This window comes from Typha angustifolia, chromosome 7 (assembly GCF_048772165.1).
Source record: "Typha angustifolia cultivar Huaian chromosome 7, ASM4877216v1, whole genome shotgun sequence".
Classification (NCBI taxonomy): Eukaryota; Viridiplantae; Streptophyta; class Magnoliopsida; order Poales; family Typhaceae; genus Typha; species Typha angustifolia.
In genome coordinates this window covers 15,960,017-15,984,544 of record NC_133245.1, presented here as the reverse complement: position 1 = coordinate 15,984,544, position 24,528 = coordinate 15,960,017, and the positions used below count along the sequence as shown (strand labels likewise).

The window sequence follows — 24,528 nt, the reverse complement described above, 5'->3', positions numbered from 1 at the left end:
CAGGTTAAAAAAAAGAAGAAAAAAAGAGCCTAAAAGGACGCCAAAATCTAACCATCGAGTGCATTGCATTTTCTTTCCCAAAGATGCATCATCTCACCTCCCATCGTGGAAAAGCTAAGGGCAACCTTGTTTTTATTAGTTGCTTCCAGGGCAAGTAAATCCTCTTTAATACCTTTTCCTATTACACACTCCGAAGTGGTCAACCGCAAATTCTATTAAAGCGCGCAGCGGAGACAAGAGACAAGAGACAAGAAATACCAGTTGGAGTAACAGTCTGATGAGAAGTGAAAGAAGAGAGCGATGGAGATGAGAGGGAGAGGAGTTGACGAAGATGATAGAATCTCAGGGTGGGATTTGGGGGATGTGGTGCTTTCATGGTCGACTGAATCCATTCTTGACGATGGCCTCTACAAGCACAAGGTTACAGTAATATAAAGCTTCTACTATTTACTATAAGCGTAAAGAAAGCAACAAGAAGTACTTCCAAGTATTTACGAAGAACCTCAAGAGCCTTCCAAACCCAAGTTGGAACGCGGTTTCCTTTCTTTTTTCCAATCACCCGCCAGTCATCTTGCCGTGCTGCATTATTCACCATTCATTATTATTGTTATTATTATTATTAATTTTATTTTATTTGTTCTTGGGTTAAGACTTAGTGATAATTCTGCAAGTTTTGCTTGAGAAATGAACAAGCTTCATCACGGTTGCTTAATATCATACGTTATATTTGGCTGAATCAAGTACCTAACCAATTCAAATTATCTAATGGTGCATGACTCTTTCTTATTGACTTCTTCATAATCATTCGTCTCCTTGCGTTCTTACTCTGCCTATAAGTTTGATGTTGCTAGGGTTGCCAAAAGATTCACAGTAATTGATATTAAAGAAAAAGAGATATGGAGTTAGATATGAGTTTTTTTTTTTTTTTTTTTTTTTTTTTTTTAAATGGCGGCAGGCAGGCATCATTAACATCGGCATTTAATGTCAATTTGCTATTTCCTTTTTTCCTTTAAAAAGGAAAAAAAAACATTGCATTATTGTATTCTGATCTACTTATTGACTGCCAAATTCCATGTTGGACTCTATTTTACTATTTTTGTTATGTTGATTATAATGAGTGCACATTCTGTTAAAATTTCTTGTCTGTCGATTTTATCATGATGCTTTTAGCCAATCTATTTATTGTAGTTAGTATCTATACGCTATTTATTTTGTCTTAATAGACTTTGTATCATCTGTTATCGCCTGATCTAATAAGTTGTGGTTCTTCTTTGTTACATTGCAGGTGGAAAAGATACCTAAGACGTTTCCATCTATCGAGAGCTACTTAGCATCATATGTAGCTCCTCTAATAGAAGAAACACGCTCAGAGTTGTGCTCTTGCTTGGAGTCCATCTCTGAAGCCCCTTATTCGAAGATACAGTGTATAGAGGAGGCAAAGCCATTATCGATAGCAAAATCGCTGCCAAAATTGTTTTATTTCGTTGATGTTGACTTTTGGGATAATGAATCTGCGTCTGGTTGTGAAACATACAAGGCAAGGAATGGAGACATTTTCATACTGTCATCTATCAAACCTGAATCTCCTGAAGAGTTTGACAGATATGGTGTTACGTATTGTATGGCAATGGTCACTGAGGTTTCTATGGACGACAGTTTTCTGAAAGGGTACAAAGTGAAAGTTTCAAAATTTATTGATGTGGAAAATGATGTTAATAAGTATACATTTGCAATTTTTCTTACTAATATTATGACAAATATAAGGATATGGAGAGCACTTCATTTTAATACAGGCATGAATAGCAATTTTGGTATAGTCAAAGCGGTTTTGAACTCGCCAAACAAGGTATTGAATATTGTTTTGATGACCAAATGTTGTCTATTCACTGATAAACTATTGTATCTTTTTGTTCCATCAGTAGATTTATATGATATGGCTTCTTTGCTATGTTAATGAGTTGATATTTCTATTTAGCTGAGTAAAGCACTTGTTTCACATTTCATGGCAGGTTGATCATAAATGTAATATCTGCATTCAGAAAAGTGGTTATGAGTTTATTATTTCTTCAGAGAAGTTACAGATGATGAATCTTAACAAGTCGCAAACAGATGCTTTGCAAGATGTGATTTCAACTATTGGATGCCAGCATTCAAATGAAGTGAAGCTTATATGGGGTCCACCTGGGACAGGGAAGACAAAGACTATAAGTGCTATACTATGGGCTTTTATGCATATGAAATGCAGAGCTCTTTCATGTGCTCCAACAAATATTGCTGTAGTTGGAGTTTGCCGTCGGCTGCTTCAATTGCTGAAACATTTTCACGAACATAGTAGTTCAAATGGTTATCATTCGTTGGCAGATGTTGTGCTATTTGGAAACAGGGATCGCATGGAAATTGATGATGAACTTCATGATGTCTTCTTGGATAATCGTGTTGATCAGCTTGTTGAGTGCTTTGCTCCATCAACTGGATGGAGAAATAGGATAGCTTCAATGATTGGTATACTTGAGGATTGCAGAACTCGGTATGATGTGCTTCTTGATGGAAGTACCATGGAAGACAATATGAGTTTTTTAGATTTTTGGAGAAAACAATTCAATGCAATTGCTCCATGTCTTCAAAATTGCTTAAGGAACTTGATGATTCATCTTCCTAGAAGCTATTTCTCTCATCAGAATGCTAGTAACATGCTTTCCCTTATTGATTTGCTTGAAACATTCAGTGGTCTGCTATCTAATACAGATCTGACTAATGAAGAAGTGGAAATAATCTTTTCAGAGGGGACCTCAGAATCCAAGCATTTACAACCTGAGAGTGGATCTAGCTCTACTAAGATTATATCTTCTGTAGGGAAGGCATTGGATGAAGCAAGAGTTAAATGCCTTCAATTATTAAAAGTTCTTCAAAGCACCCTTTTGATTACCCATGCTACTGAGAAAAGTTCGATCCGTAATTATTGCATTCAACGTGCATCTATTATTTTCTGTACTGTGTCGAGTTCTTCTCTGTTGCATCATGTGGAGATGGATCCTCTGGATGTTTTAGTTCTTGATGAAGCTGCCCAACTTAAGGAGTGTGAGCTGTTAATTCCACTACGTCTTAATCTGTTAAAGCATGCTGTTCTAGTGGGGGATGAACGTCAATTGCGCTCCATGGTAAAAAGTCAGGTTAGTTTATTTTTAACTTGTTGACATGCATACAGCTACGGCATATTGGATATTTCTCATTTCCGATATCCCACTTAAACCGACGGTTGTTATTTGAAACATTTATCTACACATAATTTCTTATATAATTTAATAATTGTAACAAAGGCTAGTTCCTCATCGTTTATGTTGGTGTCCTTAACTCTCTTTTGTATGCTTCTTTTTCTAGGTCTGTAAAGAAGCTGGTTTCGGAATCAGTCTGTTTGAAAGATTGGTCTCACTTGGTTTTGTTAAGCATCTTCTTGATATGCAATACCGCATGCACCCTGATATCAGCTTATTTCCAAATACCATGATTTATGAGAAGAAAATTTTAGACGGCCCAAATGTCAAAGATTCTTGTTACAATAAGCATTTTCTGGACTTCATATTTGGTCCTTATTCTTTCATAAACATCACTGATGGAAGAGAAGAATCAGATGATATTGGACATAGCCGGAAAAACATGGTTGAAGTTGCTATCGTATTGAATTTAGTCAGAATCCTCTTCAAATGTATGGCTGTCCTTTAAGTTAATACCTTATGTTCTCACTTGTGTTCTTCTTGCCCTTGTGTTTCTTATTCAAAATATCATGATGCTGGCAAAGGATTTGCATACTACTTATTTATAGTTGATCACCATTTGCAAACCCACATAGTTTAATATGATGTATGCATATTTAGTTAGTTGCAATTCAAACAGCTTATACATCAATGTATACTCTCATTAGTGTTTTACTTTTATTGACTCTTTACAGCTTGGGATAATATACGTCATAAGCTTAGTATCGGTGTGGTATCTCCATATGCTTCCCAAGTTAATGAAATTAAGGAAAAACTGGGAGGCAAGTACGACTCCTATGATGGTTTTGTTGTACGGGTTAAGTCTGTTGATGGATTCCAAGGTGAGGAGGACGATGTGATTATACTTTCAACCGTCAGGTCCAACAGAAAAGGAAATATTGGGTTTCTTGCTGACAACCAAAGAACAAATGTTGCTTTGACAAGGGCTAAGTATGCTCCTATTCATGATTGTAGTATATAAATGTCACTTTATTATGATTGATCATCTTCTTCAAAATTTCTGTGTCAAATAATTTTGTTTCCTGTAGACACTGTCTCTGGATTTTGGGAAATGCTAGTACATTGTCCAGAAGTGGAACAATATGGGAAGACCTCATTCTTGACGCACAAAACCGTAAGTGTTTATTCAATGCCGGTGATGACACAGGCTTGGCGAAAACAATACTACATGTAAAGCATGAACTTGATCAGCTTGATGATTTGCTCAATTCAGATTCCATGCTTCTAAGCAATGCTAGATGGAAGGTATGCAATGAAAGGGCATTGTAGTATTTAATATTGAGTGATTCAAGCAGTTGATAAATTTGAGTAATGCTTTTCAGACCCGCTGTTAGTTTAAGACCTTACCGCTCTCAGCATAGAGACTGATGCAGAGAGAGTAAAATAATAGGTGTAAAAGGCATCGGTCCTTGAATTTGATGAGATATCATAAAGATAGACAATGGATTTTGAAGTGCTTGGAAAACTTGGAAATTTTATATTTTGTGTGAAATTGTGAATGTTAGCGTTTAGGAAATTATCATTTGTGAAATATTTTATTTAAATTTAGTGAGGTACATTTCGAACAGCTAATATTCTGGAATACAGTTTTAGATATCATTCTAAATAGAGTCTTGCCATAGTTATGCACGTGTACAGAAATGAACATATCTTTGACAAATTAGAATCAAAATCATCTCTCACCAAATTGTCTAGTCCATATTGTGTAGTAAATGGAAACAGAACAATTACAAAGAACTCCTCTACCTGTAAATGTTCAACTCTTTATATTAGGGTGCATATAAAAGTGTCAAACTAAGCAGAATCTCACCATAATAATTGACTGTATCACTTTGTGTGAATTGCACTATAGCACAATAAATCTATCCTAACTGTTTTATTATGCACTACATTACCAAGAAAGTTCCCATCACTAGATCATTTTTTCTTTCCTTTCATTTCCTTTGTGTACATTATTTTCCAGTTAATGTTTGTGACCAATATTGTAATGGAATGAGCAGGTACTTTTCAGTAATGAGTTTAGAAAGTCCTTTACTATACTGAAATCAATACAACTCAGAAGAGAAGTCATTCAAATGCTTTGTAGACTTGCAAGCGGCTGCCGGTTGAGAAGATATAATCGTAATTTCGCAGATTCTTTTCAGCTTGCAAGAATATACAAGGTCGGAGCGCTTCATCTTATATGGAGTATTGACATAGTGAAACATGAAAATTATATGCAGGTTATAAGGGTTTGGGACATTCTACCACTAGCACAGATTGAAAAACTTGTTAAACGTCTTGATCATGTATTTTCAATGTACACCGATGACTATGTGGGTCACTGCAGAACAGTATGCATTGAGGGGTAAGTTGTAAGTTGGGTTTTTTGTATGAATTAATTTACCTCTCTAACTTTTGCTTTATTCGGTCAATCGTTTTACCCTTGAACAAGTTATACCTATTTGGCATCATCTTTTGTACAAGCTGCTCTATGCAAGGTGGTACTGTTATTTGCTTCAATTAATGAGTTATTGATGGTCTCAAAAATATTATAGGCAAGTACTAATCCTGCTATGGATGTGGTCGTGTAGGTAAAGTATATCCAAGGAGCATCTCAATTTCTTAGCTTTAAATGTTTACTTGCTAGCTACTTTAAAAACTTTACTGTTAAAGAACGATAGCTTTTTTATTTTATATTTAATACTCCCCACTTTCGAGTTGAGACATTATCATAAACTTAAGAAGACTTAATTTGAATTAGTGGAGATTTTTATATTTTGAATAACAAATGGGTTTGATAGGATTTAAATTCAAGACCTCTGTTCTAGTACCATGTTAACTTACCAACTATTCGAAAATCTTAAGCAGTTAAGAAATTGTAGTTTTTTTTATTTTATATTTAGCAAGTAGGAAAGGTTGAACCTCACCACTGGGTCTGATTTTACCTCTCCTTTTCTGTTGCTTAATCTTAATATTTCTGAGAATTATGATTTTAGAACCCTACTTTAAGTTGTATTTTTTTTGGTTCTTAGCTGGTACCAGATTTTAAATAATGAATTTCTTTGGCCACAGATGAGATTAATTGATGGTGATATGAGAAGTCTAAGATTCTGCAACTCTGACAACTGGCATAATTGTGTTATAATGTATGACAGGAACATTGAGGTACCTGCAAGTTGGAAAGCTGGACATGATGTCTTGCAGTATAAACGACTTCCCAAACTTGGATCAAATGTGGCAGATGATAGCAACTTGGAAACCCTGAATGTAATGGAAAATTCGAAAGTCAGTGATAGTCTGCTGTTGATGAAATTCTATTCTTTATCGTCAGGCATAGTGAAACACTTGCTGACATCTTCTGATGGATCAGAGTTGGACGTCCCCTTTGAGTTGACTGATCAGGAAGAGGACGTAATTCGGTTTCCGTTTAGTACATTTATACTGGGTAGGTCTGGGACTGGGAAAACTACTATTTTGACAATGAAACTGATACAGAAGGAACAACAGTATTTTGTAGGATCAGAAGGACTTGATTTTGGGAATCTTGGCCTTTCTAAGGCTGCATTCGTAGACGATGTACAAAGGAAGGATATGGACATGACGGAAGGAAAATTCCTGAAGCAGATTTTTGTTACTGTTAGTTCAAAACTCTGTTCAGCCATAAGGAGCCACATATGCCGTCTTAGAAGGTCTGTTGATTCCATTTAAGTTACTTATTGAGGCCTTGAATTTATGATATAATAAACTTTGTTATATGGCTTACATGTGATGCCAAATCTTGTAAATTCCATGAGACCTGGTGACTTGTGTGGAGCATGGAAATAGCCTTTCTAGTGATAGGATTTCTGACTGTCCAGTACAAATTATTTATTTATCTATCTTTTTCCATCTATAATTGTTTTCACTTTTTTTGTTTTCCATCCTCAGCTTTGTTACTGGTGATGACTTTTCTGGAACTGTGAATTCTGTTGATATGCATGATATCAGTGATAATCTGGAAGAGTTTTCTGATATTCCTGATAGTTTTCACAGCTTATCAAAGAAACACTATCCCTTGGTTATTACGTTCCGAAAATTCTTGATGATGCTTGATGGAACCACAAGGTTTTCATTTTTTGATAAATTTTATGGTGTATGGGGAGTTCCTTCATCTGGAACTGGAGTCTCAAAGTCTCTCGCACTGAAAGCTTTTATCAGAAGTAAGGAAGTTGATTTTGAAAAGTTTGTTCAGTCCTATTGGCCTCATTTTGATGCACAACTCACAAAAAAACTTGATCCATCAACTGTTTTTACCCAGATAATTTCTCACATAAAGGGTGGAATCCAAGCAGGCAAGTGTCATGAAGGTAAACTTGGAAGGGAGGAGTATATCATGCTATCTGATAAAAGATTTTCATCATTGAACAGTGAAATTAGAGAGAGAATATATGATATTTTCATGGATTATGAGAATGAAAAACGAATGAATGGAGAATTTGATATGTCAGATTTTGTCAATAACCTTCACAAACAACTTAGTTGTGATGGTTTTCTGGGTAATAAGTTGGATTTTGTTTATATTGACGAGGTTCAGGACCTTACCATGAGACAGATATCACTTCTAAAATATGTTTGTGAGAACTTTACAGAAGGTTTCACTTTTGCTGGGGACACAGCCCAGACTATTGCTAGGGGAATTGATTTCAGGTTTGAAGATATCCGTTCTCTTTTTCATATAGAGTTCCTTTCACAAATTACAGGTCATGATCAAGAGGACAAGCAGGAAAAGAAATTCCGCATCACTGATATTTTCCAATTAACTCAGAACTTCCGAACACATTGTGGTATTCTGAATTTGGCACAGAGTATAATGGACCTTCTATACAATTTTTTCCCCTTATATGTTGACAAAATGTCTCCAGAAACCAGCTCAATATATGGAGAAGCTCCTATATTGCTTGAATCCAGTAGTGATGAGAATGCTATCATAACTATTTTTGGAGAAAGCAAAGCTGAACATGGTAATCTGAATGGATTTGGAGCTGAACAAGTCATACTGGTACGTGATGATTGTGCAAAAAGGCAAATTCTGGAACTTATCGGAAAGCAAGCTCTTGTTCTTACAATAGTTGAATGCAAGGGCCTCGAATTCCAGGTGATTTTCCAATACATATAACTATATTTCCCGTACCATCTCAACTGTCTAATTCCCTAATTAGTCAGAAGAGAAAATCACTTAAGATATGTCTTGGTAACTTTATCACATGCCTTACATGATCGTTGTATATGCAGGATGTTCTGTTATATAATTTCTTTGGGGCATCCCCTCTGAAAAATAAATGGAGAGTTGTATACGAGCATATGAAAAATCATGATATTCTTGAGCCCTGTATGGCCTTTCCCCATTTCGATGACGCCAAGCACTATCTTCTTTGTTCAGAATTGAAGCAATTGTATGTTGCTATTACTCGTGCGAGACAAAGGCTGTGGATCTGTGAGAATAGTGATGAATATTGTAAACCCATGTTTGATTATTGGAAGAAGTTATGTCTTGTTGAAGCAAGACACTTGGATTCATCTGTTGTGCAGGGCATGCGGGCAGCAAGCAGTCCAGAGGATTGGAGGTCACGCGGTATAAAGGTTTGTCGCATATTCATTTCTGTTTTATTAGTATCAGTCCAGTCGTATTCTAATCCTAATTTCTTGAGGACTATGGTTTTGGCTTTGTTTCTTCAGTTGTTTAATGAAAAGCATTATGAGATGGCCACTATGTGCTTTGGAAAGGCTGGAGATGAGTATAGAGAGAAGTGGGCTAGAGCAGCTGGCCTTGTCGCGACTGCTGACCGTGTGATTTCTACAAACTCAAATATGGGTGAGACTCTACTTGTTAACGCTGCTGAAATCTACGAGGCAATTGGCAAGCCTGAGAAAACTGCTACTTGTTATTTTAAATTGAAGGACTTCAGGAAAGCAGGTAACTCATGTTTCTTTTAATCTAATTCTGTAAACCTGTGAAGCTTCTGGCATGATTTATTATGCATCTTCTCCTATACGCAATGCTTGGTGAAGTATGAAAGATTTGTTTGGATTGTTTATTGTTTAAGCTGACTAGGAGACCAGTTCTAGGTTAAATTTTTTTTGGAGTTCTGTCCACCTACAAGGGTAATACTATAATTAAGCACGTCCTTCCATAAGAACTAGTTTCATTACTTTGAGTGAATTGTTGGAATGGTACATAAACGTTAGCTTCTTTTTTTGGTATCATATCAGGCACCATTTATTTGGAGAAATGTGGCACATCAAAGCTTGAAGATTCTGGAGACTGCTTTGCTTTGGCGAAATGCTGGTCACTTGCTGCTGATGTATATTTTAAAGCAAAGTGTTTCTTGAAGTGTATAGACGTTTGCACTAAGGGAGAACTTTTTGACATTGGTTTGAAATATTTAGAACAATGGAAGGAAGAAGTACATTTCAATGAGCAGAATGAGGGAGATCTGGACAAAGTTAGATCTTCATATTTGGAGAATTGTGCCCTCCACTACTATGAACTTGGAGACATTAAATGTATGATGCCATTCGTTAGGGCCTTCGGATCTATGGATCTGATTCGGTCTTTCTTGAAGCCCAGGAAACTTCTAAACGAACTGCTGACAGTGGAGGCTGAAATGGGTAACTTTTTAGAAGCTGCCAGCATTTCAAGAAGTGAAGGAAATACTCTATTAGAGGCAGAGATGCTTGAGAAGGGTGGTTTTGTGGAGAAGGCTGTGCAGTTGATCATATTTCATGTGGTTATGAACTCACTGTGGGATGCCGGAAGTAAAGGGTGGCCCCTCAAAAAATTCATGGAAAAGGAGGACCTCCTGGCCAAAGCAAAACTGCTAGCTAAGGAGGTATCAATTGATTTCTATAATTCTATGTGTTCAGTTGCAGAAATATTAGGAGACATGCCTAAAACTCTCGCGAGCATGTCGAGCCACTTGATCAAAGCACGCAAATGTTGCGATATTCGGGTGGAATTTTTCGCTTCCCGTACTATACTAGATGTCCATCTTCAGTCAGAACCCTCTAAATATTTCCTTGAATCAGAAGCAATCATTGATGTGGAGGCACATGTAAATAAGATGATGTATGAAAACCATGTTTCTATTGAAACATTGGTGTATAGCTGGAACTTGTGGAGAGCTGTTGTGGTAGAAATTCTATCATCTCTTGATCAAGCTGAATCAACCGAGGGAGATGACTTTAGAAAATTCAAGGAGTTCTGTCTTGAATTCTTGGGAGTCAGAAAAGAGGATAACTACTTCTATACTGTACTAAAGAAGGAAGCAAGTTGGACTGGACATATTGGCAAAGTTGCTTCGCAGAGTGATGCAAAACAAGTTTCAATGAATGTTCATCAATATACTTCACACGCTAAAATTTATTGGATTGAAGAACTATCTTCTGTTGGTTTCATGGTACTGGAGAGATTGGAGTTGCTAGCTAGATCTTCCACAAAACAGGTAATATCTCCATACTCAAGAGGGAGAGTCGTCCTTTATATATATGAAATTGCAAAGTTTATCAGAGATTTAGGATCTCCATCAAAATATAGTGGAAGGATAGACAAGCTCTTTATCTGGTGCCAAGATAGTTTCTCAGACATAATATTCACAGAAAACTGTAGAGATGGAACATCACAGAGTACATTATTTATGCATGACTATGGGGTTGCTAAGCAGTTGCTTAAAGATCTCCTTGATAGAAACCTCAAACCAAGAAATGATAACTTGAGCCATGGGCAGATAGGTAGAGTGGTCATGCTGCTGCTCCTTACTGGAGGGTTAACTGATGAGTTATTTGATAGAATCAAGGTGTGCTTGAACAAAATGCCACAATGGAGAGAGTTTCTGGATCATTTTAAGACTTTTCTAGGCTACGGCTTTGCAAGAATTTCCTTAATCTCAAACTTTCATGAAGCATTAGAAGTAACATTCACCACAGATTGGAGACATGAGTTTGATTACATATCTCCAGGTTGCTTCATATATCTTGTTGAGTGCCTTCTATTTTTTGCCTCATCGTGCCAAGGATCTGGAGGATATTTATATTGCACAAAATCCTTACTGGTCGAAATGCTTAGGTGCCATGGTTGTAAAGGCTATTTGGATGGCTGTTTGGTAGCAATCCGTGATACACCATTAGATATTCCTGTCCAGAGATCGCTGGAATTCATAGTTGTGATTGTTAAGAGGCTTCTATCTAACAAATTTGAGCTCCGCCGGTGGATAAAGAATTCCTCAATGCCGACAGCTTATTATCCGCAATTGGTACTGAAACTAGTCACCATACTCTATCTGACATATCTGAACACTGGATTGGATACTTCTGCAGTTAAAAGCCTTCTCATTTACCGTGAAATACTTCATGATTTACCTCCACAATTCTCTCAGAAGATCCATCAATCTATGCTTTCCAGTGGAAATAATAGACCTCACTTCTCAGAAGTATTTGCTGACGCACTGAAAAGAGTTGGAAACCCTCTAGTGGTGATTACTTCCACAGGAACTTGTCCAGTAGTGGCAAATGCTATCATCACTACCTGTGATGAGATAAGGAATAGAGACAAAATTATTGCGATGCTAGTTCCCAAGAATCCAGGAAATGTTCAGGGCCAATGGTCTTCGCAAAAACCACCGGAACGGAGCTTAAACCCTTCTCCTAGTACTGAAGTTGAGGCGACGAATTCTGAAATAGTTGCAACTAGTAGTCCAGTGAAGAAAATTCAGGAACTGGAGACTGGAAATAGAGGTAAACATAAAGATCATGAAAACTACAAGGACTCGTCGGAGCTTGAAGCATTTCTTACCCATGATGAGGTAAATAATAAAGCACCATATGAGATATTCACCTGCTGCATCAGGAATTTATTAGATCTTTTTTATTTATTTTTTTCATATGTTAGCTTTTTTTATTCGCAGACAATTAGCCTTAAATGAATTTGCTATCTAATTTATTTAGCCTTTTGGTTTTCAAGTGGGATGCAGAGCAAGTTGTCAATTTTCTTCAAACTGCGCTATCGCAGTTAAAGCAAGGCCAAGTTCTACAAGACTTCGACCCACATTTAATTGAGGAAATGAGGAGTGCCTGTGATGAATTTACACTACTCACTCAAAGGTATGTTAAATATTACAGTGTTATTTGTTTTTAACATCTCAGCAGCAAATATGGAAAATAAGCTTGATCAATTTTTATATTTATTTTTATGTTGTCTATTTATATATATCCTTGTCTGTTTTCCTATCTTTTATATATTGTCTTGGTTCTTGAACTCAATTGGCAAGCATTTGCTATCTTTATTACGTGGTTAAGATTCCCAACTGTGATACCCTGGAGGGTGTCGTATACTTTGCATATGGGCATCAAATTGAGTTGGAACAATGTGATGTGGACACCTAAGTATATTATATCACTGTATCCACGATTACATTTTGAGCATATCAGGTCGGTGGAAATTTAAGTGCAAGATCTCAGGTTTGATTAAAATACGACAATACAATTTAACACAAAACAAAAGGAAGAATTTCCAGGAGGCAGACATAAATAGCCCTGTACCATCATATGTAAATTGTAAGCCATGCATAGCAAAATGTCCAAAAGGTCAAATAGAAAAGTGTCAGAATCTTCTTCAAAAGATTTCTACAGTTTTTTGTAGTCTAACTATAGCAACAACATGTTTCTACCAGGCAAGGAGCTGCAGGGGACCTAAAGTTAAGGTGGAAAGATTTGAGGCGAAGGTTGCAGCTCGCCATGAATTCATCTCCACGGAATAAAGAACATTCCTCATCTTCACAGAACATAGAAATCGGTGAAGAGGCTTCAGAAAGTGATGAAGAGAGCCCTGACACTCCAGAAAATGCACCGTCTGAAAGTGCCAAGGAAGCTGAGGCAAAGGTTGACAAGGAGAAGGGCAACAAAAAATCGAGGAAAAAGAGCAACCGCAAAGGCAAAGGCAAAGGCAAGAAAAAGTAGTGCCATACTCTTGTGAGTGTGCGTATGAAAACGGAGCCGGACGTTATCTGTATGTATGTAAAGATCTTCTAAGTTCCTCCCTGAGATATGGTTGTTTAACTAGAATGTCACACCCCTGTATGTTTTGCAAATAGCAAGATTGGTGACATTAGCATTAGCTGTTGCAAGTTCTCTAGTTGTGATCGAAAGTACTACATCCATTCTGATTGAATCAACTCTAATGTGCAATGCTATGATCAGGATTTTTCACTTTTCCCACGAGGCCTCGGTTGCGTACTGGAATAAGCTTATGGTGGTTAGGAGAGGTTTCTTCCAACCTCGGCATTACCGATATAAGGCTTAGAACTCTAAAAATTGCAAACAGTTGACCAAAAAGATCACAACAAACATGTCGTAAGTTTGTCAAAAGTCTAAATTCAAAACAAGAGTAGAACCATCTCATATACTGAGGGATAAAACATTCGAGCAAAACCTGGTTAGGACTTCGGAGCTTTTCCTTAGCCAGTCCAACAGATTCCACTTGCAAACAAATATCTTGAACTAAATGTGTGTGTGTGGTTCGTAACATGTAAAATATCTCCTTCTCAAGATGCAGGACAAAGGTTAGACAACATTCCAACATGCTATTATTCCCCCCCTAATTATGGGCTTTCTCCTTACAAAAATTTTAAAACCAGAGGCATCAAGTTTGCAATCTTACCTAATGTCATTTTATTCCAGTTCCTGAATTGGAAAGAAAGACGCCAACTTCGATCAAACCTTGGAGTCATCGGTCCCGAAGAGCCTCATTCTCGACAATGGCGTCTGCAAGTAAGCATCAACCTCAAACTTCTTAGGCGACAACTCGTGGTATTTCAAGAACTTCTCCCTCGCCTCCTTGTTCCGATCCAACAAGCTATATATCACTCCCTGGCAAAAGTAAGGCCGGTAGTCCTTTGGATCTTCCTTGGCCAACTCCTCGTAGCTCGTAAGCGCATCCTCCACATTCTTCTGCAAGAATTGCATCTGAGCAATGATGAGGCGGACGTCTCGCGCCGCCTTCTCGTTGCCCCCGTCCCTCGCGAGCTCCAGCGCGCTCTCGAGCCGCTCCAGAGCGGCGGCGCCCTCGCCGCACCGATCCATGAGGACGGCGTTCTCGAAGAGGACCTCGAAAGATAAGGGATCGGCCGCCAGGACTTCCTCGAAGAGTCTCCTGGACTCGGCGGCGTCGCCCATTTCGTTGAGGAGACGAGCGGCGAGGAGCTTCCACTCGGTCTCCGGCGGCCGGGCGTCGATGAGGCGGCGGAGGAGAGAGAGGGCCTCGGCATCGTCCCCGGCCTCGAGTTTCGCGTAGACGAGGGACCGGAGGGCGTCGGTGTTCTCGGGGTTGGAGTCGAGGAGACGGGAGAGGGGAGAATCGTCCGAGTTCGTCTTAATTTCGGCCTCGTCGGAAGAATCGAGCCTTTCCTCCGTCGCCTGCGAGGAAGCGGAGGGTTCCGCCCTCGCCGGTGGCGGGGAAAACTTACCGGAGAGCACAGCGGCGGAGGTGGCAGCGAGGATTAGGGCTCCCGAGGCGGTGGATCGAAGGGTGCGGAGAAAAGGGTTCGACTGGTTGGAGGTGGAGGAAGCCCTAATCGTTGAAACAGAAACCCTCGGTGGTTTGGAAGGAAGTGGAACTGCCAAGCGAAGGGTTTTAGGAGGAGCGGAGGGTTTGACTACGGGACGGAAGGGGGAGAGGAGGAGACGCTCGGTGAGGACGGGAGCGGCTCCGGTGAGGGAATCCATGGATAGGATAGGGCTTCAGGGGAAGGTAGCCTTCTAGGGTTGAGAGCGCGGAGTATTCTAGGCGTTATGAGAATGGGCAAATGAGGGATCTTTGCGGAATTTCAAAGCATAGCTTCGACATCGTTTATAACGAGGGAAATTGAGTGTATCAACTCTCATGCATTGGTCAACCTCGTGCCAAAAGATACCATGAGAGAGAGGTTAGAAAAAAGTTGCTTATATCCCGAACAATTCCAACTGGCCAGTAGGTCGTTGATCTCCCAACAAAACATAGAGCTGGTGGATGGAGAACTCCTACCAACACCGAGCATTGATTGAGGTCCAAAGGGTATGATCCCAAAAAAGAGCAAATACTAACTCTAAAAATGATAAACTCTATATTTTATATTCTCTCACTCCTCACTCATTTCTGAGCTTAAGAGATTCCGAGAGACCTGATACTATAATAACTCACCAAACTCTCAAGTTGATAGAGAACAATATTTTTTATATTTTATATTCTAATATAACTAAAATCACCACGACAGCAAAAAGTTCTAGCTGCCTGGAGCATAATGCAATAAAGAATTACTATAGAGAGGGATCCCAGTAGTAGATACTTACTGAATCTAAATAGTTACTACAGGAAATTAAAGAGCAATTTCCAAGGTACCACGGAGGATTAGTTGGCAACATAACAAAACATTACTGTAGTATTCAAAGACATGGCAGTTTCATCAGTCTAAAATGTTTCACTCATGTAATACACAAGTGAATCTTCAAGAACGGCATTGTCCTAAACTAGCAAATTCGGCAAAGTGCGCCAAGATTCATGAGAGATTGCATCTAAACCTGCAAAAGCAACGAGTGAATAAATGATCTGATGTGTGAAATGAGCACCAAATATTTTTAAGCTCAATAAATCCATAACAAGCAAACAACAATTTGCAACAAAATTAACAAGTCTTGATTCTAGATTATTAGATAAAATGGAAACCAATTCCAGGAACCAACTCCATATCATAATTTAGGGAACTCACCAGTCCAATTCTAGATTAACTTCCCAGACAACCAAAATGAGAGATCTCCAACTAAAAGTACTCGTGATAGTCTGTATCTAGGCAGGAGTAAGATGCTATTATCCACACTCGCATAATTTAATCAAAGTATGAGAATAGAAATCTGTCTGATTACTGTCAAATGCAATACCATTTCCTGATCGCTCAGTACTTAATTGAAAGTTGAAATGTATATTCATGCTACCCGTTTCAATGTATAATTGGTATTTTGTAGATCTTAGATTACTGATTACCATGTAAAAAAGCAAACGGGAATTTAATAAACAGAAGAATATAACTCAAGAGCCTTGATGACTTCATATAAGAAGCAATAATCTTCACTCATTTTATTATTTATCTAGCATACCGATCACAGTACCGAATTGAGATCAACAGAAGGTTTCGAAACCCTGCTTTCCCATTTTCTGCACATCCTCAGGTGATAGTATCTTAATGTACCACACATTATTCACAAATGACCTGCATTAAGAGCCAAAAGCAAGAAAATGCATGGTAGTTAGTAAACTAGATATATGACATCTAGATCTGAAATAAAATAAAATGTGAGTATATCCAAAGTGCACAAAGAATCAAAATTACATTAGTCAGGAATAAGTGAATCCAGTACACCTACCAGCTCTAAGGAAAAGAATAATTGATTCTGAAACCACAATGCAGTTTAAAATTCAGCTTAGTCTGCTGGAGAAATGGCCATTAGATTGACTGAGCAATGTGTACAGTAATTCAATCAAAGGAAACGAGTTAAGGCCTTTCCCCTTTCCACTGGCATTCTGATAGTTCATGTAACATGGTCATAGAACTTCTGCTTACAGAGTTCTAAGACCTCACTCAAAATATATTATTTTACACTGTACATCATAATTTTTCATGAGGAGTTTTGAGCAGAAAAGATAAAGTCAAATGTTTTGTCTTATGTCTCCATGTCTATTAAAATTTCCATGACCTTCTGTCAATAAAGAGATTAGCAACAGTTGAGGACATGAAGCACTTAAAACGCTTTTCAAAGGACTTCAAGAAACAAGACTCATGATGCTTAAGTTGTGCGTATGAGAAGCTGCAAGGAATTATGTTGTGGTAATAGTATGCTTTGCAACCATATATTAGCATACATATTTACTTAAAAGGCAACTTACATAGAATACAAATAAAATTATTGATATATATCTGAAAGCGTATTATGTTCATTAATTCGAGCAGAAAGAGAGTTCTAACTCTAAATAAATACTCTTCAGCAGTTAAGTTATACCCCCACCAACCAAACTCAGTCTGAGGAAGAGGAAAGTTATGATGCACAAAGTAATCCTCATTCTGTGGTGTCTTACCTTTCATCTCTACAATATTTACTTATGCTAGTGGACTTCCTTTTGCTTTGGACTTCATAACATAATTATATGCACCTCACTCCATATTCCCGTGATATATCCTAGCTTATCGAGAATCTGTTAAAACAATTTTCTTAACAGGAGGCTCCAAAACATCCACATAGCTATTTTAAAGATTAAACCAACAGAGGTCTACCATGAAATAGTAGTTGAAAACAGTTGTTAGAAAAGAAAGCAGATATTTCATAACATGCACATTCTGCTGCCGCTAAAGCACACCAATGAAAGAATTATATATTTAAGTAAAGCACTTAAAATGGTTTCTTACTCCCAAGGGTCGTCGCCAAGGAGAAGCACATCATTCTCCCTGTCGACAAATACAAGCTGCCAGCCTGATCTAAGAGGATCATCCAAAAGACCCTCAATACCAAACATCTGACCCAGCTCCTCACGTAACTCATTGTAGTTGCTGAATCGAGAAATGTCCAGGGACCTCCCAACTGATCCCGACTTATAAACCTGCATAAGCAAAATATAATTTTAGTTTATTACATCTCAGTATCACAAAGCGCCTTATTTCTTTCCTTACCTTAACGAATGTCCGGATTTGGGAATCAGCATCACCTGCATTTTGCAGGAATCCAGCGGAAGCTTCCAAGTGCTCATACAAAGAATTCTGAAAAGTAGTACCAGCATATGGCATAGCAGAAGCATCATTGCCAGGGGCATTCGTACTCAGGTTAGGTACTGTATAAGGGAGAATAGCGGGAGGATCTTTGCTAACACCAAACATTGTAAGATTATGCGGATCTGGACGATCAGTTTCCAAAGAACTCTCCTTCCCAGAAAATGAAGGAAGAACTGTGCTACCAAAAGGAGTGACTTGTGATGTTGTGACATTTGGCTCCCAGAGCTGTTGGTTCTGTTGGCTAATCATGGATTCACTGAGTCTTGAAATGTTCGATATGTTGTTTCCTTCAGTGTAGTGGGGTCCCAACAGACCCTGGACACAACTAGGTGCAGGAGCTGATGAGAAGTTTAAGCTTGAATGATGAAAGACCGATTTGTCATACAATTGAGAAGGGAAAGATGATTGCTGCTGCTTTATATGATAACCGGGAATGTGAAATGTCTCTGCAAAAGTTTGTGGTTGATGAACAAGCTGCAACTGCTGTTCGTTATGTGTGTTAGGCACTTGCTGTTCTGAAACAGAATGCAAGTGGTTCTCTGATGCATAGTGCGTCTGATCACGGACGATAAGATGTCGAGGAGTCTGTTGAGCAATTTGTTGATGCATTGGGACACCAAATCTACCAGATTCTTGGGGAAACAGAAAGGGTTGTTGATGTTGTACCAGTTGCTGCTTCAGAGCATGAGCATTCCCATTGCGTATATCCTGAAAAGCTGCAGTAGACATGGCTTGGTATTGACTAAGCTCATTCCCCATTAATAATGGTTCCGCCATCTGCTTAATCCAGGGGCTCAAACCTAAAGATTGGATAATGCCACGCTCTCCAGCACCTACTTTCAGCCATACAGGAGAATTGCTCTCATCTTCTTTACTGTCTATGAGATAAAGATGAGAAAGTATGAATCTGCTGAAACTTGTTCCTGATATTTTTTTTTCATTAAATAACTCCATATGGAAACGTTCAAGGAAGACTCAAAACAGTCATAACTGACATGCAAACTAAAGATCAAACAATTTATTTTTGGAGTTATAAGTTGTAACCTGGGAACATCGAATGAGTCCAATGGAACAAATAGTCACACTAAAAGTTACCGGTGAGATAATTAATGGAAAACCAGAAAGCTGCAGTAGAACAAAAAATCGAGATTTCAGGCCAACAGATCTGTTATGAACTACTGATCCAAGAGTCCACCAGTTCGTCGGTTTCAGCCTAACTTGACTACATTCAGCTAAAACTGCTTTTAATTCAATATGTAGCTCAATTAAATATTTGTGATTTGCATGTAGATTTTCCTTACCATATTTTACCATATAGCATCCATGAAGAAGCATATTTTGTTGATATATTCCTCTATTTGTATGAGAGAAGGAAATCTAAATTTATAGAAGAGCAATGTGGGAGCCACCTCAAGAGAAGCCCAACAGTACATGGCCACCTCTAACGTAACACCTAAGTGAACCAGGATTCCAGGAGAGACAAGTGGGCGAGATATTTATAGCAGCTCATGTTGTTTCAAAAGAGGCATCGAAGAGAGCAAAGAACCAAGAAAATAGAAAAGAAAGAGTAAAGAGGAGAAGAGAAGAGAAGGAAATGAGAAGGAAACAAAAGGAGAAAATTTGGGCTCATAAGATATTAGATTCAGAGACAAGTGTACTAACATCCTTGTGACTTTTTTCTGACTAATTGATCTATCCTATATTGATCCCTATACTCGTTCGACCAAGATAGTGAGCCTCGTACAAGGGTTGACCTACTCGGGAGGTGATCTACATAAGCAATCTATCTACTATCTAGCTTAGAGTATGCTTCTATTGCATGCTATTTTTCCTGGTTGAGAATCTAGCTATGATTCTATCACACTAAGCCACCACCAATACCTCCAAAAACTGATCTCTCCTTAAAATTCACAGGAGGAGCTAAATGGTAGTTTCTGAAATTGTTTAATCTTACTTGTCAACAACTCTGCTGAGTAATGAAAATTTAGCCCTACTATATTGGAAATTTGGCAGACCATGCATAATACTGGAAACACCAACGATTAAATAATGTAAAGAGGGTACATATCCTCATAAGGATATAACCCTGTAACAACAGGTTATAAACTTATAATCATAAAAGTCTATCGTCACCCATAATAATGTGCCATAATGGAACACCTTTTAGATATAATGATATCAAATGACCATGAAAATACAGCTCGTCTCAGCAACGTAACATATCAATATTCAAAATATTTGCTTCAATATGTTACCTAAACAAAAGATTAGAGGCCAGGGCTTGTCTACAAATTTGAGAATCTAGTTTTCTTCATTTAAGATGAGACGCTTATAAAGTACAGTGGATGGGGTGAATGGGGTTTCTTACAATATTAACCACCAATTGATGTTGAAGAAAAGAAAGAACAAAAAAGAATCACAGATTAAGATAAAAGTATGGCATACAAAGAACCCAAAGCAAAAGTAAGGGGAGCTAGAGTTCAACAAAGGACCTTGAAGAAATGGTGATCCAGGCTGCCAAGGACGTTTGAGCCTAAGAGGGAACAGTGATGGATACATGGGAAACGTTGTTAATGGCTCAATCTCCCAAAGGGACACCCTGGGTTGCCTCTCACCTGCCATAGATTCATCCCAACCTACCTGCATTGTACTACATGTGATATTAGCTCAAAAATACGCATAATATCTTGAGAAGTTACAAGAAGACCATGATAAAATCTTAAAACTTCAAATAAAACCACCACAAGACGTCTAGAAAGTTGAAATCTAATTGGTACCCACCTAATGTTATGTGAACTCAACAAATATAGGACAAACAAGACAGCAACAATGACAAGCTTAATAAATTAACATCAACACATGAACCGATTGCTATGGATTTTATAGAAATAATTCTTGGATTGTGTAATGCTGCAGAGAGCAGTATTTTATCAGAGGGATGAATAGTGAAAGGGGCCATTCAGAGGGGAGGTTTGCATAATAATTATAAAAAGAGATATCCAACTTATCAGATGATAATTCTATGCAGAGAAAAATATTATTAGAACTTATACCAAACAAGTGTACAGGTCATGTAACACTATAAAATTATCCTATTGATTTTTCTTCAAGAAACTTAGCTCTTATGGGCAAAGCTTCTCCCGTAGATAATGTATACTAACACACAATACAAAATTATTTATAACAGTGCAAGAAAATATGTACCTTGACTGACCTCCAGTGAGAATTCGGCCAATGCAAGGGATCCAAATCACTTATACCAGTAATTGTTCCCATGTACCTTGATTAAGCATGAAACATATATTACGATATGTTCTTGGCAACCAGTAAAGTACAAAACCACTAATTTTATTAATTCCTCCAAGTAGTCACATCAGTTAAGTAGCAATTGAGCATGTAATCTTACAACTGGAAAGGAGTCCTAAGCAAACTAAATGGTTCTGGCCCGATATGCCACATTACCTTCGAACGCTCGATTCCTCAGTCTCAAAAAGCATGCGAAATCGCATCCCAACAGATATGCGAGTATGGAATACTGCTTTAATATATCTAGAAAGTGGTATAACAAACTCCGATGGACTCGCCCTGCAAAAGGATTGCCTCAGAAAATATCTTTCCTCCAGAAAAGAAGAAACATCAAGAGGACTCCAAATGGTTGTAACCTTGGATTGTAAAAAATAGTGAAGCGACTATTTGTTGCAGCAGCATGAGCTGCCGCAGCTAGAAGTCCTATATGCATGCTATCACTTGATAGCACAGATGATGGCATTACAGTCTGTGGACGATTAGCCCGTCGGATTCCCAATAACAGCTGGTTCTTCTCATTCCTACAACATAGGTCAAACATATTGGTGTTATAAAAATATATTCTATCCTTATGCCCTATGACCATTATAGAATATATGATTGAAAGACATCAGACCATATGAAAAGAACAGAATCCCCAGCAACAAGTCGCTTGGCACTGACGAATACGCTCCAGCCGGTCGTGAGAAGATGCCGCTTGGGTTGACCTGCGATAAGAAAGATACAGCAGAATTACCAAAAATATAAACAAACGTCATGCCATCTCTTTCTTTTGTTACATAAGCATGTAAGCTAGTAGACGGACAAGGAACATGGCCTGTTCTTTTATTGTAGGCAACCTAGGCTAACCTATCCACTAGGCATTGAGACACATTGTCAGCATGTGCAGCTCATAACCAGGAACCAGGTCGACATTGAGAACATATCTTAAAAGGTCTAAAAAGGCATCACTCAGATTTGAATAAGAGAGCACTCATATACCTCAAGGCTCCCTATCCAACTGATTCTTGTTGGCAATATTATATCAATTCCTCATAGAAGATTCGAGGTCAGAGTATGTAAACAGGAAGGACAAATATAAAGGGGCAACAATTTAATCAAAACTCCAATTACAGGTAGAGGTTAAGATCTCTATTGCTCATAATGCCTTTTTAGAACAAAAGAATGGATAATTGATAGACCATATACCATAGAACATTATGGATATATATATATATATATATATATATAGACAAGGTTTTGATTTTCCCAGGGCATAAATAACTGGGGCATGCTCTGAAATCTATAGGTCATCTATATTGATCCTCCAGATTATTCACTATTGGATTGCGAATTGGGAACATGGTTGCAGCTTCTCCAAATCCTAGTCACATCCAAATATGAACACTTTTGTCATGAGTCGAAATGCCATATCTTACTCCCCTCAAACTTCTTACTGAGGGTCCATCATGTCTAGCAAATATATGTGATCAAAGGTCACCAGTTTTTATCTCAAGTTCTCCAATCTGATGGTTTTATCCATCTTACATAGCATGTATAGGTAATATCAAATCTTCATGACTTTTCTCTCAGGCATATGCAACCAACCTATTATAGCACATTGCTGAATGTCGGAACCTTTCTACTCAGAGCCGGTTATTCTATCCCAAGACCTCAAGCGCTATAAAGAAGGATTTCTATTTGCCCACCTTTTCCTTACCTCGGAATATATGTCTAAACTTCCATTCAACATCATGAAGGTCCCGTGCAATAAGCTCCTGCGCTGGTGGCTGCTGAGTGAAATCCTAAAACGAAGTGGAAGCATCACTTTCATGTTAGCTTATACTACCATGTTTCTGGCAACCAAACTATGAGAAGAGTTATCACACAGCTTCCAAGTTCCCAACGCACCAAAGGCGGAAACACTTTCTCAGCTGCACGCCGAGGCACAGAAAACCCTCCATGAGTACTCGTGTCACTAGCTGTCAAAGTTTTGCAGAAGTAATTCGTCGGCTGCTTGCTCATGACACCCATCTCCATAGGTAAGTAACTATCTTTTAGCTCCTGCTGCACAAATTAGCGGCTATTCTCAAATTCGTGCAATATTAAAGACGACGTCTCAAGTAATCAAGAACGACCTAATATTAAACTTACAGAGCTCAAAGGTTGCAGTGTCATCTGTGCATAGACTTCATCTGTTTCGACATCTGCCTGCAACATAAAAGCTATCCAACATTCTAGATCCATAATCCATCACACAAAGCCCCAGATGAATTAAAGGGACCAGAAACTCACGTGCATTGTGACATTGTGGAGCTGGCAAATCAGCTGCGGCGGCAAGCTTGGATAATTAGGAATCTGCCCTTCGATTTCCTTATTCGTCGACGCAGCGATCTGATTTAAGGAAAATAAGCATGACTTAATTGCTACCTATAATTCCAACTTTCGCAGGAGCCTCGCACGAGAATGGCGTTCGACCAGTTACCTGCTCACTGTGACCCTGAGGAAAGTAGACGACCCGGGTCCCAATCGTCGGTAAGCAAACAAGCGGCCCCGCGCACGCGTGCCAGAGCTCCGAGTTCAAGCATCTCTTCTCCTCCCCTGTTGCAAATTTCCAAAGTGATTTCGCTCAAGAAGTTGTAAGCAGTCTCTAGTAGATGAAAGAACCGTCAAATTCGTACCTTCTTCCCCTTGCTGATTAAAACCTACCGTAGAAAGATTCATCGTCTGCGCAACGAGCTTGCTCAATGGAAGGTTTCGAGCTTCAAAGTATTCGATCAACAAACCACAACCCTAAGCTCCAAGAACTCGGCAGAACTCCGTAAAGACAAGAAAGATTCACCTCAATTGCTATCAAGAACGACGAGACCCTTCTGGAACCGAGCGCGCTTGGGCGTGGGAAGGCATCATCCGAGCTCGGAGAAGCTCTCGTTCCTAGAGATCGCCATGGGGGGCAGCTCAAGCTCCGAGGAAGTCGACAGGGTGAAAAGTAGCGAAAAAGATGAGAGAGACGCAGAAGCAGGAGAGAGAGAGAGAGTGTGTGTGTGAGAGAGAGAGAACGCCAAGAAGAGAACCACTCGTCGTTAAAAAAAAAAGGAGAAAGGGAGGAAGAAATTAACAATAATTTATTTCTAAAACGAGGAAAAAAAACAGGGGAGGGATAGGGA

The 24,528-nt window shown here is 38.6% G+C and overlaps 4 protein-coding genes across 7 annotated transcripts; 2 read left to right on the top strand and 2 right to left on the bottom strand.

The window, feature by feature from the left end:
* Positions 1-164: 164 nt before the first annotated feature.
* LOC140762604 (uncharacterized) lies at positions 165-11,839 on the top strand (the record flags this gene model as incomplete). Its single annotated transcript, XM_073100477.1, has 12 exons — positions 165-420; positions 1,286-1,846; positions 2,010-3,170; positions 3,379-3,703; positions 3,947-4,202; positions 4,301-4,517; positions 5,273-5,619; positions 6,410-6,943; positions 7,182-8,388; positions 8,526-8,873; positions 8,970-9,207; positions 9,504-11,839. Coding segments are annotated over exons 1-12 (7,650 nt in total), but the record flags the coding sequence as incomplete, so codon positions are not given.
* LOC140761978 (uncharacterized) lies at positions 11,821-13,416 on the top strand. Its single transcript, XM_073099552.1, has 3 exons — positions 11,821-12,091; positions 12,250-12,389; positions 12,959-13,416. The coding sequence occupies exons 1-3, from the start codon at positions 11,852-11,854 to the stop codon at positions 13,242-13,244; spliced, it is 666 nt and encodes a 221-aa protein (XP_072955653.1). The 5' UTR covers positions 11,821-11,851; the 3' UTR covers positions 13,245-13,416.
* On the bottom strand, positions 11,994-15,153 carry LOC140761977 (protein SLOW GREEN 1, chloroplastic). The gene is made up of 2 exons (XM_073099551.1): positions 13,945-15,153; positions 11,994-12,011 (listed from the first exon to the last, which is right to left on the bottom strand). Exon 1 carries the CDS (start codon positions 15,006-15,008, stop codon positions 13,998-14,000), a length of 1,011 nt encoding a protein of 336 aa, XP_072955652.1. The 5' UTR covers positions 15,009-15,153; the 3' UTR covers positions 11,994-12,011; positions 13,945-13,997.
* A 428-nt stretch (positions 15,154-15,581) lies between these two features.
* LOC140761974 (auxin response factor 12-like) lies at positions 15,582-24,468 on the bottom strand. 4 transcript variants are annotated; one of them, XM_073099540.1, is made up of 15 exons: positions 24,043-24,468; positions 23,847-23,962; positions 23,657-23,755; positions 23,516-23,572; positions 23,273-23,425; positions 23,082-23,166; positions 21,999-22,089; positions 21,739-21,903; positions 21,539-21,661; positions 21,281-21,356; positions 20,569-20,716; positions 17,978-18,954; positions 17,717-17,907; positions 16,413-16,525; positions 15,582-15,839 (listed from the first exon to the last, which is right to left on the bottom strand). In XM_073099540.1, exons 1-14 carry the CDS (start codon positions 24,083-24,085, stop codon positions 16,435-16,437), a joined length of 2,415 nt encoding a protein of 804 aa, XP_072955641.1. In that variant the 5' UTR covers positions 24,086-24,468; the 3' UTR covers positions 15,582-15,839; positions 16,413-16,434. The 4 variants fall into 4 exon arrangements, with proteins under 4 accessions (XP_072955641.1, XP_072955639.1, XP_072955642.1 ...); XM_073099538.1 differs by having other exon boundaries at positions 23,273-23,428; positions 24,043-24,467; XM_073099541.1 differs by having other exon boundaries at positions 23,273-23,428; positions 23,516-23,586; positions 24,071-24,467.
* Positions 24,469-24,528: the final 60 nt, after the last annotated feature.

What these genes read in the sequence shown, in the direction of transcription:
- LOC140761978 (XM_073099552.1), top strand. Translation starts at nt 11,852, where the DNA reads ATGCTAGTTCCCAAGAATCCAGGAAATGTTCAGGGCCAATGGTCTTCG. An exon ending in CATTTCTTACCCATGATGAG is followed by an intron (nt 12,092 to 12,249) that starts GTAAATAATAAA and finishes TTGGTTTTCAAG; the next exon opens with TGGGATGCAGAGCAAGTTGT. An exon ending in TTTACACTACTCACTCAAAG is followed by an intron (nt 12,390 to 12,958) that starts GTATGTTAAATA and finishes TGTTTCTACCAG; the next exon opens with GCAAGGAGCTGCAGGGGACC.
- LOC140761977 (XM_073099551.1), bottom strand. Translation starts at nt 15,008, where the DNA reads ATGGATTCCCTCACCGGAGCCGCTCCCGTCCTCACCGAGCGTCTCCTC.
- LOC140761974 (XM_073099538.1), bottom strand. Translation starts at nt 24,085, where the DNA reads ATGAATCTTTCTACGGTAGGTTTTAATCAGCAAGGGGAAGAAG. An exon ending in CTCAGGGTCACAGTGAGCAG is followed by an intron (nt 23,756 to 23,846) that starts GTAACTGGTCGA and finishes TCCTTAAATCAG; the next exon opens with ATCGCTGCGTCGACGAATAA. An exon ending in CTCACTGGAGGTCAGTCAAG is followed by an intron (nt 20,717 to 21,280) that starts GTACATATTTTC and finishes AGTACAATGCAG; the next exon opens with GTAGGTTGGGATGAATCTAT.